The sequence below is a fragment of the Geotrypetes seraphini genome, chromosome 8, assembly GCF_902459505.1.
Source record: "Geotrypetes seraphini chromosome 8, aGeoSer1.1, whole genome shotgun sequence".
NCBI lineage: Eukaryota > Metazoa > Chordata > Amphibia > Gymnophiona > Dermophiidae > Geotrypetes > Geotrypetes seraphini.
In genome coordinates this window covers 92,784,162-92,797,263 of record NC_047091.1, presented here as the reverse complement: position 1 = coordinate 92,797,263, position 13,102 = coordinate 92,784,162, and the positions used below count along the sequence as shown (strand labels likewise).

The 13,102-nt window shown below is 41.7% G+C and overlaps 1 protein-coding gene across 1 annotated transcript in view; it reads left to right on the top strand.

Moving 5' to 3' along the window:
* The window catches only part of MYO1F (myosin IF), a 235,841-nt gene that overhangs the window by 32,852 nt on the left and 189,887 nt on the right, over positions 1-13,102 (top strand). The window contains 1 exon segment of the mRNA XM_033955757.1: positions 7,264-7,401. Within this exon segment, the coding sequence (XP_033811648.1) occupies positions 7,264-7,401 (138 nt within the window).

The following is a 13,102-nucleotide window of genomic DNA, read 5'->3' as shown; positions in this document are numbered from 1 at the left end:
TTTACTAGGGCTGCTGTGATGGTGTGTGTTTTGGGTGCAATCGGGTTGGTCTTTATTTTTATGAAGTTGGAGGTTCTGGCTGCTGTGGGCCTAGAGTGAGAGAGGTTTGTAGGTCCCAATATTGGCCTTGATGCAAGATGACTGGAATGAAGGAGGACACTATTGGAAGTATAAGAGTAATGGCCAGGACGGGGGTTCAGTACATTTAGTTTTAAGGAGTTATTGTAGGAGGATACAGGCATTGTTACTCTGTTTGGACCTATTTGGACCACATGAAGAGTCATACAAAGTGCCCTTTGTCGGGATGGGCCCGCTTGGGTGTTGGCCCTTTAAAGGCCAAAGATCGCTGGGTGGGAACTGCTCAGCCAGAAGAGAAATCACCGAAGTCATCCGGTAGGGTAAGCAGGGACATGGTTCAAAGGTCTTCCTACTTACCCTTCTGATGTGTGATGGAGCTTGGCATGGTGGTTTCTGGCCCTGTAAAGGCCGAAGATCGCTGGGCGGGAACTGCTTGGCCAGAAGAGAAGGCGCTAAAGTTGTCCAGTGGGGTAAGGAGGGGCATGGTTCAAAGGTCTTCCTCCTTACCCTGCTGGTGTGTGGTGGAGCTTGACTCAGTGGTTCCTGGCCCTTAGAGTCAAAAAGGGTGAAGGAATGTTGATGGTTTTAAGCTAAGCAAGTAGGTTGAGTTACCGAGTGGTAAGTAATTTATCAAAAAGGTATGTTTTCAGTCTTTTCCTAAAGGAGAGGTAGTTTGTCTCTGTCCTTATAGATGCAGGGAGGCTGTTCCAGGTTCTTGTGGCTGCGTAGTTGGACAGGATGTTGAAAATTCATTTATATTTCACTCCTCTAGATGATTAGTTGATGAGTGATATTGATTCTGGATGATGTGAAGGAGGAGTCAGAGAACAAGTGGATTATTTGTTCAGGAGAGTTGGAGTCGAGGGTATGGTAGATGGTGGAAGATAGCTTAAACAAAGTCCGAGCATTTACGGGTAGCCAGTGAAGCTTGTGATAGTAGATAGAGATGGCGTCATATTTCTGTAAGCTGAGAATCAGTCTGATTGCAGTGTTTTGAATCATTTGGTATTTGTGAATATTGGAGAGGTTATGTCAGAAGAAGTTGCAATAGTTGAGTTGAGTTAGGATAAGCATTTGGACCAATATAGCACAGTGGTGCTGTAGAAGGACTGAGCCTTAATTAATTTAAGCTGTAGAAAGCTTTTTTTTATTCCAGAGGTTGGATAGTTGAGATTCATAGCATAGAGTGGAGTCTAGCATGATTCCAAGTACCTTGGAAGTTTTTTCTACATTAAGGGGTCCTTTTATCAAGCCATGCTAGCGGGGTAATGTGTCGGACATTTCATCATGCGCTAACCCCCATGGCCGGCTAAAAAACTAATGCCTGCTCAATGCAGGTGTTAGCGGATAGCGCGGCAGGTGGTTTAACGCGTGTTAAACCCCTACCGCAGCTTGATAAAAGGACCCCTAAGTGTTGCTCCTGAGGGTAGGGATAGGGTCTTGGGACAGTCTGAATGGCAATATGGAACCAGAGTAGTTTTGTTTTTGTGGTGTTGAATTTTAGCTTATTGTATTGTTCCCAAGAATAGATTTTTTCAATGCCTTTGGACACTTTTATCGAAGCTTCTTTGATGTCTATATTGAGTGGAATTAGGAGAAAGATGTCATCTGCATAGGACAGTAGACATTCATTGTATGTGAAGGGTTGCCTAGGGTGCTCATAAAAATGTTGGAGTACTGGGGAAGGTGGAGATCCCTGGGGCACACCACAGAAGGCTTTCTAGCTCTGGGAGAAGGACCCGTCTTTCCATAAGCAGTATTCTCTGTTTGTCAGGAATTCTTTGAACCAGTTGAGGACTGTTCTGGTCAAACCCAGCTCACTAAGTTTGGTTAGTAGGAGATTGTGGTCAACAGAGTCAAATGCTGCTGATATGTCGAACTGTAGGAAGACTGATTGTCGCCCTGTGCTCAGCATTTGTATGATTTTGGTTTTTAATGTTAGTAATAATAACTCTGTGTTGCATTGGGCTCTGAAGCAATACTGGGAAGGGGGTAGGCAGAAGAATTTGTCTATTTAGGCCATGAACTTTGTACAAACTAGCTTGGTGAGCAGGGGTATTCCAGCTATGTGTCTGAAATTGGATGGTGAGGTTAGGTCAGCACCTTGATTTTTTTTTTGAATTGGGTGAGTGTCCATTTGTCAACTCTTTTTTTCTGGGTATAGCCATACTCTGAACAGAATCTCCCTGCTTAATTAAAATCTAGGGAATGGTGGAATGTGCTGGATCACAGGGAAGGGAAGAGTGAGAAAGAGATTGAGCAACTGGTGGAGGGGCCCATCTGGCTTCACATGCAGTCCCACATCTTGCAGTAGGGTCCAACATACATCTACCATATGAACTTATATGAAGAGTGTGAGTGTTTATGCATGAGTACAGGACCATTCCATTGCATGAGGTGCCTGTTCTTAATCACATAAAGAAACACAAAAACATCCTCAAAGCAAAATATTACTGGTAATTTTGCCACAGATAAGAACATAAGAAGTTGCCACCACTGGGTCAGACCAGAGGTCCATCGCACCCGCGGCCCATCAGGTCTGTGACCTGTGAAGTGGTTCCTGACCATTTCTGTAACCTACCTCTACATCTATCTGTAACCCTCAATTCCCTCATCCTTTAGGAACCTATCTAAACCTTCCTTGAAACCCTGTAGTGTGCTCTGGCTAAGGTGGAGACAGGAAATGAAGACACATCCTCTACCTTTTAAAAAATATAAAAGGGTAAAACTAAAATCAGAGCTCTTGTTAATGAATTCACTGAAAATATCTCCTCCCCAATGGCTAAGCTTACCAGTTGACTTTCATGATAGCTATGACAGGCTGAGTCAGTCCCACACTGACATGAAAATTCAAAACCCTGGACTGAGCAAAATGTCCTTCTAGAACCTGGGGCTGTTGCAGTGGTATAGCTATGATTGAATGGACCCTTGGCAAAAAAATTGAGACGGGTCTCCTATAACACCATCACTCCCAAGATAGTAGGGACTGGAGGAGATACAATTAATAATAATAAAAAATTTTAAACTTTTTTTCTACCTTTGTTATCTGAGCTTTGCTTTGGTTCTGCTGTCTCTTCTATTTGTCTCGGGGGGGGGTTTAACTCTCTCCAGTTTATCCCATCCTTTTGGCATTTTTTGTTCTCTCTATTATGTCCAGTGTTCATCTTTTCTGTATGCCCTATCTGTCCTGTCCAGTGTTTCTCTTCTGTGTCCCTGTCCCTCCCTTTAGGTCCAGTTTTACCCTTCTGAGTCCCTGTCCCTTTTCCCTCCAGTCACCAACTGTTCTGTGGTTCTTTTTCTACCCGTGTTCCACCTCACTCTTTCCTTCCTCCTGCAAACCACTCCTGACTCCCCACCACTACCACAACCACCTCCCTCCATTGGTCCAGCGTCTCTCTCTTTTCTCTACTTCCTAGCCTGGTTCCATAATCTGATCCCTATCTTCCTCTTATTTATTTATTTATTCAATTTTCTATTACGTTCTCCCAGGTGAGCTCAGAATGGTTTTACATGAATTTATTCAGGTACTCAAGCATTTTTCCCTGTCTGTCCCAGCGGGCTCACAATCTATCTAATGTACCTGGGGCAATGGGGGGGGATTAAGTGACTTTCCCAGGGTCACAAGGAGCAGCATAGGTTTGAACCCACAACCTCAGGTTGCTGAGGCTGTAGCTTTTAATCACTGCAGCACTCTCTTCCCCTTCCCTTTTCTCAGGTCCCATTCTCTCTCTCCCATCTGCTCTTCCTCAAGTCTCTGTTTCTATCTTCCTCAAGTCTAGCATCTCTCCCCCTCTGCCTTTCCCATCCCCACTCATTACTGGCCTATTCAGCATCTCTCCATTCTCCATCACCCCCCCCCCCCCCCGCTCCTCCCCCATCCTATGAGAATGGCTCCAGATCCTCAGCTCCTTCCTTCTGGGTCTTTACATGCTACAACTGGTGACAGACAGAGTCTGAAAGCTGCCACTATGGCTGGCAGGGCTTTTCCTGTGCCACATCCTGTCCATAGGTCAAGAAATGCTTTTTTAGTTTACGAATGTTGAGGAAGGTTAGACATCTTTTTCATCATCAACATTTCTCCGTCTTGGTCGACTAGATTATTGCAATGCTATCTATCTTGGCATCACAAAGATCTGTCTCCAAAGATTACAATTAATCTAGAATACTGCTGTGAAGCTGATCTTTGGAAAAAGTAAATCTGACCATGTGACCCCTTTGCTCCTGAGTCTTCATTGGCTCCCGGTTTATCTTAGAAATAAATTCAAATGTGCTTGCATCTCTTTCAAAATTTTATATGGCATTTTTATTCCCCTCGTTCCCTTATTATGGAATGCTTAGAGATTTTCCTTTGCAAGAGGCATCCAACAATTCAAACTCTCCAATCCTTCTAGAAAAGGAATTAAAGGAGTTAAGATCTTCAGTCAATCTTTGGCTTTAAACCTTTTTCAACTATGGAATTCTGAGGAGCCCCAGTTCTTTCCAATCTTTCTGTAAATTTCTAAAAACTTTTTCTATTTTCCAAACATTTTGAAAACTAATTTCTTTTGAAACCTTTGTTTTTACTTTCTTTAGTTTGTATTTAATTGTTGTAAACTGAGTCGAGCTTCCTTAGGTTGATGGCCCGGTATATAAAGTTAAGCTTTAGTTTAGTTTAGTTTAGAAAGGATGCAGCACAGGAAAGGCAGCTTTCGGGCTCTGTCTACCATGGGTTACAGCATGTGGAGGCCCAGTGGGAGGTAGCTGAGAAACTGGAACTGGAATGATGCTAGTCCTAAAGGCAGAAGAGGTCAGGTGTGTGCAGCTTCAGGCAACCCCTACCATTGGGTGACCTTGGATATTTTGCTGGGCTCATTCAAGGGTAGATACATAAGAACATAAAAACATAAGAATAGCCTTACTGAGTCAGACCAATGGTACATTTAGCCCAGTATCCCATATTCACAGTGGCCAATCCAGGTCACTAGTACCTGGCCAAAAGTCAAATAGTAGCAACATTCCATGTTACCTATCCAGGGCAAGCAGTGGCTTCCCCATGGCTGTCTCAATAGCAGACTACTGACTTTTCCTCCAGGAACTTGTCCAAACCTTTTTTTTAAACCAGCTACGTTAACTGCTCTGGTAACACAAATTTAATCACATCATTTGTTGTTCCAATTTCCAGATCATTTATAAATAAGTTAAATAGCACCAGTCCCAGTGCAGACCCCTGCGGCACTCCACTGTTTACTCTCCTCCATTCATAAAAATGACCATTTAACCCTACCCTCTGTTTTCTGTACAATAACCAATTCCTAATCCACAACTGAACTTTGACACCTATCCCATGGCTCTTTAATTTTCTCAAGAGCCTCTCATGAGGAACTTTGTCAAAAGCTTTCTGAAAATCAAGATCAACTGGCTCACCTTTTTCAGTGCAAGATGATGTTGCCTTAACCCTTCCTTCCTGGGCAGAAGCCACTCGAGACATATCCTCAGTGCAAGACAATGTTGCATCCCCTTGTGGGCAGTTCCTGGCTGCAGGATTATTTCCTACATCACCAGGATGATGCTTTCCTTTTAGGAGACCTTCCTCCTCCAAGGCAGCACAGGGGCTTCCAGACTGGAGGTGGGACTTCTCTACCCCCCTGGTCTGATCCTATTTCTGGGCCACTGTCAAGCTATGTAAGAGATCCTCACACTTTTACCATCTCCAGGCTCAACATGCTTTGCCGTCACTTATTGTGCTCTGTTTCAAGACAAGATAATGCTGGTATGGCTTGAAACCTATCATGAGAAGAAAAAAAAGTGGTAGGAAACCAATAAAGGAAACGATACACTATTCAGGAGTCCATAAGATGTCAAATTTATTCTATATCCAGTCAATGAAAAGGTTGAGAAAAGCCCGACACAGATTCTGCTTCAGTATAAAAAACCTGTGTCAGGGGTCATGAACTATTACTTGAACAGTTTGAGCACCGAGTCTTGTGAAGTGTTTGTACTGAAGCAGGCATGAGAGTTGTGTGTACACAGACCTTCTCTGATTATGAATGCTTTTTTTGGAATCATTGATGGCCCTGTTTTGAGCCTTTGTCAACTTTTTTATTGACTGGACATAGAAAAAATTCAATATTTTATGGACTCTTGAGTAGTGTATCATCTCCTTTATTGGTCACCTACCACAATTTTTCATCCTCTTCTTGTTTTCGTTTTGTTACAACTTTTCATGGCATGTATTGCACTGCATTGAAACTGTGTGGCATGCATTGCTTGGATTTCTACAAGGGAAGAGATGGTGCAGAGCTAGCTTCAGGTGAAGCATTGCTTCATGGTTGTTTCCCCTCTTGCATCTTTCAGAACTCTTCCCCTATTGTTCTTCCTGTAATAACCACGGGCTTCCTTTCTTTGCCTTTTCTGGTGAGTCCTCATCTGACAGTGAGTGTCACAGTTACACACCATCTATGAAAGCTGTATTCACACCATAGCTTCTCTCTGGTGCTAAAGCAGGGTTGCTGTGTGTCCACTGTAAAGCTAATAGAAACTGTGCTGAAACTGACCTGATGGAGGAAATTTCTCCTTCAATGTACAGCAAACAAAGAGAAAAAGCATATGTGTGTAAATGATCAAAAGAAAGTGTGCTCTTTCAAGCAGGATTCCCGATTCCTTTCATCATTTTAATTCAGAAACATACAATGATGCATGTAGCCATCTCTAGGATACAGTACCTGGCATAACATTGCTACATAACTACTACGAAAAGGGATAAGAGGAAGAGAAAAATGTTATTTTTGTTCTTATCTAGATACCTACAAATAAACAGACATAAGGCAAAAAAAGTGACTTATATGAGATAACTCAGGGAGAAGGGTGATATGAAGTCACGTTCCAGGCATGTTCCTGTTGATCTGCATGAATACCACCTCCATTGTATGCAAATATACAGTATATCATGCATATTCTTTAGGGGTATCCTGAAAACCCAACTTGTTTACACCCCTGTGGCCCATCAGTGAATACCACTGATGTAGTTTCTTCTTTTCCTTCAAAAATCAGAATTATCTCTGCTGTTAAAAAAAAAAAAAAACCTAGGAATTGCTCAGCCTCTTCAGGTTGCACCTGGGAACTGTCAATTGGCAGTCCTACTTCAGGTCTTGAGTTCTGATTATATGAGAATCAGATTAACTGTCCTTTCCATTCTCCCTCCAACAGGGTAGTAAAGAGAGATACCACTGGCAAAGCCACAATGTCAAGCAGAGCGGCGTGGATGATATGGTGTTGTTGACTAAGATCACTGAGGAAGCCATTGTGGAGAACCTGAAAAAGCGCTACATGGATGACTACATCTTTGTATCCTGTCGTAGGTCATGGTGAGGGCTGAAGCAGAAAGGGTTCCAAAACAAGAACTTTAAAATGGCCTGCCTCTTTCCATAGTCCATGCCACCTCAAACCAGATGCAATACTCCTTTCCTTAGAAAAATTGAAACTTCAAGTCCACAGATGCAATGGGAGAATAGCAAGACTCTCATACTGTCTGATCAACTGGATCCAACTAATGGTCTCAAGGCCAAATTTATCAGTTAGCCATGCCTAGCTACAGTAACAGGAGTTGGGAGTTCCTTTCCCCGGGGATTCCAGAGCTGGTGGGGGGAGGAGGAAGAAATGTAGTTTTACAATGCACCTACTTGAAAATAATGTTTCCTCTGTGTTGTTGGCGCTTTTCTTTGTGGCCATGTTTATCACATCATTCCTCTAATGATGCAAGGGCAGGCCAGTTTTGATTCTGTTTTGTAATGCTAGTTCTGCCAGCCCTCACACTCTTCCTATGGCTTTGAGAGAGCAGGTCCAATGGGATACTGCTGCTCAGAAAATGCTGTTGGAAAAGAGGAAGGGGAGTCTCTTTCAACGCAGCAGCTTTAGATGGCTGCTTGCTCTTCCTAGTGGGAAAGTTGTTCTTCAGGATTGCCAAAACCATCTAGTCTCTTTCTTTGCTGCTGGCAAAGGGCAATTCTGTAACTAGACACCTGCGGTTATATGCCCCTTGCATGAAAAGTAATTTAGCACAAGCATATAAAGAGCTTTAGCGCTTAACTTCAAGATGTGAATGGATCAGGGGTGGAGCTGCATAGAGGGAGGTTAAGTAGGGCTTTATAAGGAGGTGTAATTGCAGGCACCTAAATGTTAGGCATGCCAGTACTGGGTTACTCCAGGGCTTAATTTCTGGGAGAACGACCTGCAATGCATTTCCTTTCAGACTCCTGAGCAGTAGAGTGTTGTTCCAATTCCTCCCTTCCAGGCAAACTACTGGGAAGAGCAAAAGAGGGGGGTGAGCCTTGAGCAGAAAAGGGAACAGTTATCTTAGATTCTGACCCTCCCCTTCCTTGTTTTCACAGTTTCACTTCCTTTTTGTCTAGGAATTAAGTGCTGGTTAATGCTAGTATTCTATAAAAGAATCCAGATGCCCAGATGGCTTTGTAGTATACGCTGCTATTATGCGTTTCAGGACACCTATAAGGAGGCACCCACAAATAATTGTTCCTATTTATGTCGGTGACTTGCACTGTATTTTAGAGTAAGACTGATTGAAATGGAGAATGTGGATGTGGTTTCTCTTACAATCAAGCATGCATCAATCCAAGTATTTTATGTGTGCAGTGAATTGCATAAGTAATTAACCCCAGAATGTGAGGTGAGTCACAGAAGTCATCTGTGCTTGGAGAGCCAAAACTGGAACTGTGTAAATGATCATCAAAGGGACTGACCTATCTAAAAGTATGACGGCTTAATGGGAGAATTTCCCAGAATTTATAATAGCTCTGAAATTTGAATATTAATAAAGGCATTTCTAAATGCTGAATTCAGGCCATGCCTACTAACCAACTCAGTCATTCATAGAAGAACATAACATAAGAACAGAGAAACACAAAAACACATAAAATGATGGCAGGAAGAGGCCCGATAATCAACACAATTTAACTGGGTAGGTGAGCCTCCTATCCTGTTAAATCACTTGTATCTCCCTATCCACTGATATCACTGCACAACAAAGTTTTTGCTTCCTGAACACTGCTGGGTGTTTCTTATAGAATTTTGGGTGCTGATCATGAATATTACATCAAAAATTACCCATCACGTACCATTTCAGAGAAATCTTCAATTTTGTCGTGATTTTTTCTTATATTTGGATGCAAACAATTTTTTCTCCCATAAGTGTCTTATCAACCAGGTATAACTGGAATATCTGTGGAGACCTCAAAGTCGTTGCTCTGTTACTAGGACTGCAGCTTGGCTATACAAAGTACTGCGTTTCATCTGCGAATGGGACAGCCGAGACAGAGAGTCGCACTATTCTAGAAAGAACTGGCCACTCCGTAAAAAGTTAGTTCCAGGACAGAAAAATGTAGCACATGAATCGCTTGTTGACCCGACAAAGATATTTTTGCCTCCTCTTCACATTAAACTGGGACTCATGAAGAATTTTGTGAAAGCAATGAACAAGGAAGGGGAAGGTTTTCGTTATTTAAGACAGATGTTCCCAAGAATAACTGATGCCAAGATCAAAGAGGGTATTTTTGTTGGCCCCCAGATCAGACATGTTATGAGTGACAAGCGATTTGAAGATCTGTTAGTTGGGCCGGAAAAAATTGGCTGGAAAGCCTTGAAAGACGTTGTTGACAATTTTCTGGGCAATTACAGAGCCCCAAACTACATTCAGCTGGTAGACAAACTTCTCAAAGCATACAAGAGAATGAAGTGCAATATGTCACTCAAGATTCATTTCCTCCATTCACACTTGGACTTCTTCCCCGCAAATCTCGGTGCTGTGAGTGACGAGCACGGTGAAAGGTTTCATCAAGACATAGCTACGATGGAGAAACGATACCAGGGCAATTGGAATCCGTCAATGCTTGCCGACTATTGTTGGATGCTACAACGTGATGCACCAGACACTGAATATAAAAGAAACTCGGGAGCAAAACACTTTTAATTCTGTTTCATTTAGTCGCTTGTGCGAAACGTAAACTTGACTATATATTTTATTGTCAGTAAACATAAAAATGTCTATTTCTCATAGTTCTTACGTGATGCAGTAAAACCAAAACCATATTTGAGCATACCAAGTTGGTACCTGTCATAATCACCAAAAACTTTTCAGGAATCAAGACTTAACTAAAAAATTGTTGTGCAGTGTATTTAGTGGGGGGTAAATATAATTGTACATTAATGTATGAAAAGTTTATTGTGCTTTTCTTGTACTATTATATGTATATGAATTACTTGTTGCACAATTGTAGTTTGAAAATTCAATAAAGATATATAAAAAAAAAAAAAAGAACAGGCCCAAGAACAGAACCTTGAGGCACACCACTGATAACATCCCTTTCCTCAGAACGACCTCCATTGATTACTACCCTCTGTCGCCTTCCACTCAACCAGTTCTTGACCCAGCCCATCACTTTGGGACTCATCCCGAGGGCACTCAGTTTATTTATTAGACGTCTGTATGGAACACTGTCAAAGGCTTTGCTAAAATCTAAATATATCACATCTAGCATACTCCCTCTATCCAATTCTCTGGTCACCCAATCAAAGAAATTGATCAGATTTGTCTGACAAGACCTACCTCTAATGAATCCATGTTGCCTCTGGTCCTGTAATCCACAGGATTCCAGAAACTTCACCATTCTCGGTTTTAAAAACACTTCTATTAATTTGCTTACCACAGAAGTTAGACTTGCAGGCCTGTAATTCCCTTCCTTCCTTAATTACTTATTTACTTAATTCCTTACTTCCACTTTTGTGGAGAGGGACCACATCTGCCCTTCTCCAGTCCTCCAGTAACATTGCCGACTCTAGAGACTCATTGAAAAGGTCAGTCAGCGGAGCCACCAGAACTTCCCTAAGCACCCTCGGATGTAAACCATCCAGACCCATCACTTTGTCTACCTTTATTTTAGCTAGATCTTCATGAACACAACCCTCTGAAAATTAATCAGGGTCTACCACTTCTCCATCCCTATTCATGTTTGTCTTCTGTGGTCCCGCTCCCGGTGCTTCAGCCAAGCACACAGAACAGAAATATTTCTTAAGCAATTCAGCCTTTTCTTTATCAGCTTCTACATATTTCTTCCCTTCACCTTTGAGTCTCTTGAGGTATCCTCACCCACGTAGAGTAGCGACTCAGTTTCTCTTTTTGTTATTAATCCATAAGTATTTATATCAGGATCTTTAGGGACCCCTGAGGAAGACAGCATTGTCCAAACACGGATCGTGTTGGGTCCATAGCTCCCACCATTTTGGATCCTAGATATATTTTATGTGGATTATTAAATTGTACTTTTAAATAATGCCTGCATCTTGAACATCACCATTTCCAGAGTTTTTTGCTTTCGCGTAGTCTTAGAGCAACAGCGTGCAATAGAGGTTCAGAGGGTCGGGAGTCTTTTCATGGAAAATATAAGGTGGGTCATCCTGTTTGGGGAAGCGGAGCGTTTTTAATAATAATAACATAATAACTTAATTTTTATATACCGCAATACCACAAACAGTTCAGAGCGGTTTATTGAAGAAAAGACTGTATACAGACAGCGATATTACAAAAAACTTTCAAAATTATATTAACATGGTAAGATTAATCAATTTTTCCTCGAAGTATTTTAGAAGTACATCATGATAGGAATGGAGTCAGAGAAATTTGTCAAAGAGATAAGTTTTGATTGACTTCTAAAAGTTTGGTAAGAAAGCGCATTTGAGATAAAGTTGGTTAAACATTTATTCCATTTGCCCGCTTGGAATGATAGTGTTCTATCGAGGAATCTCTTGTAGGATGGAAAAGCGAACAAATAGGCACTACATGTACAAGTTGTGCCTGGAAAGTTGAAATGATGAGATAGATAGATTGGGGATGAACCTGTTATGGTTTTGAAGCAAAGGCAAGCAAACTTAAAAATAACCCTTGCTTCCATGGGCAGCCAGTGTAGTTTTTTGTAATATGGGCTTACATGATCTGATTTCTTGAGACCGTAGATGAGACGGACTGCAGCGTTCTGAACGATTCTGAAGTGCATGTAAGAGGTTGATGTTCTGGGCAGTTGGCTCCATTCGGGATCTTTGGAGGCTGCTTGGTAGGATAGAAGTCTGTTGATGAATCTCTTATGGGTGCATCTCTTAATTGAGAGGAAGGCGAAGAATGGTTGAGATCGAGTAAATCGTCTGGGTCTGGCAAATGTGAACTGATTGGTGAGGTAGTTGGGCAGTAGACCATACAGAACTTTGTAGCAGAGACATCCGAATATGAAAAGTACTCAGCTCTCAATTTTTAGCCAATGAAGATTTTGGTAGAAAGGTGTGATCTGATTAATTTTTTCAAGTTGACCATGAGCCTCACTATGGCTGATGCTTAGTTTCCAGAAGTGTTTACGTAGTTCTGCTAGGTAGATGATGTTGCAGTAATCTAGGATGTTTAGGACTAGTGTTTGGACTAGAAGTTTGAAAGGCACCTGGTCAAAGTATTTTCTGATGGATATGAGTTTCCAGAGTAAGTTGAATCCTTTGCATGTCACACCCAAACAGGAGATCTTGTAACATCAGATGCAAGGTCCAAAAGAGGCAACTGTGCAGTTGTATCACAATGAGTCTGCGCATGTACCACTATTGATACCTGGAAGTGGGAGAACTCATAATAATATTTACCAAATACAGGCCTATGCTGATTGTCATACATACACCTGTCCTTTACTGTACTCCTAACAACCTAAAATTCTAAGAACAGGCAACATGGGGTCTTGCCTATACACTGAGGCCCCAATTCTGCAAACTGTGCCTAACTTTAGGCATGATTTAGACGTCCATGGAGCACAAGTCATGCTCAGTGTTACTTAGACTTAAGATAGGCGTCAGATATGCATCTCCAATACTAATTTTTTTCCACTTGTAGACGCTAGGTGAATTTAAAATGAATTTAGTTATATGTAAAATGTGTTTTTTACTGATTCTGTTCCATTATTTCAGGATTGTAAGCTTTAACATAATATAAACACAGTATACCATC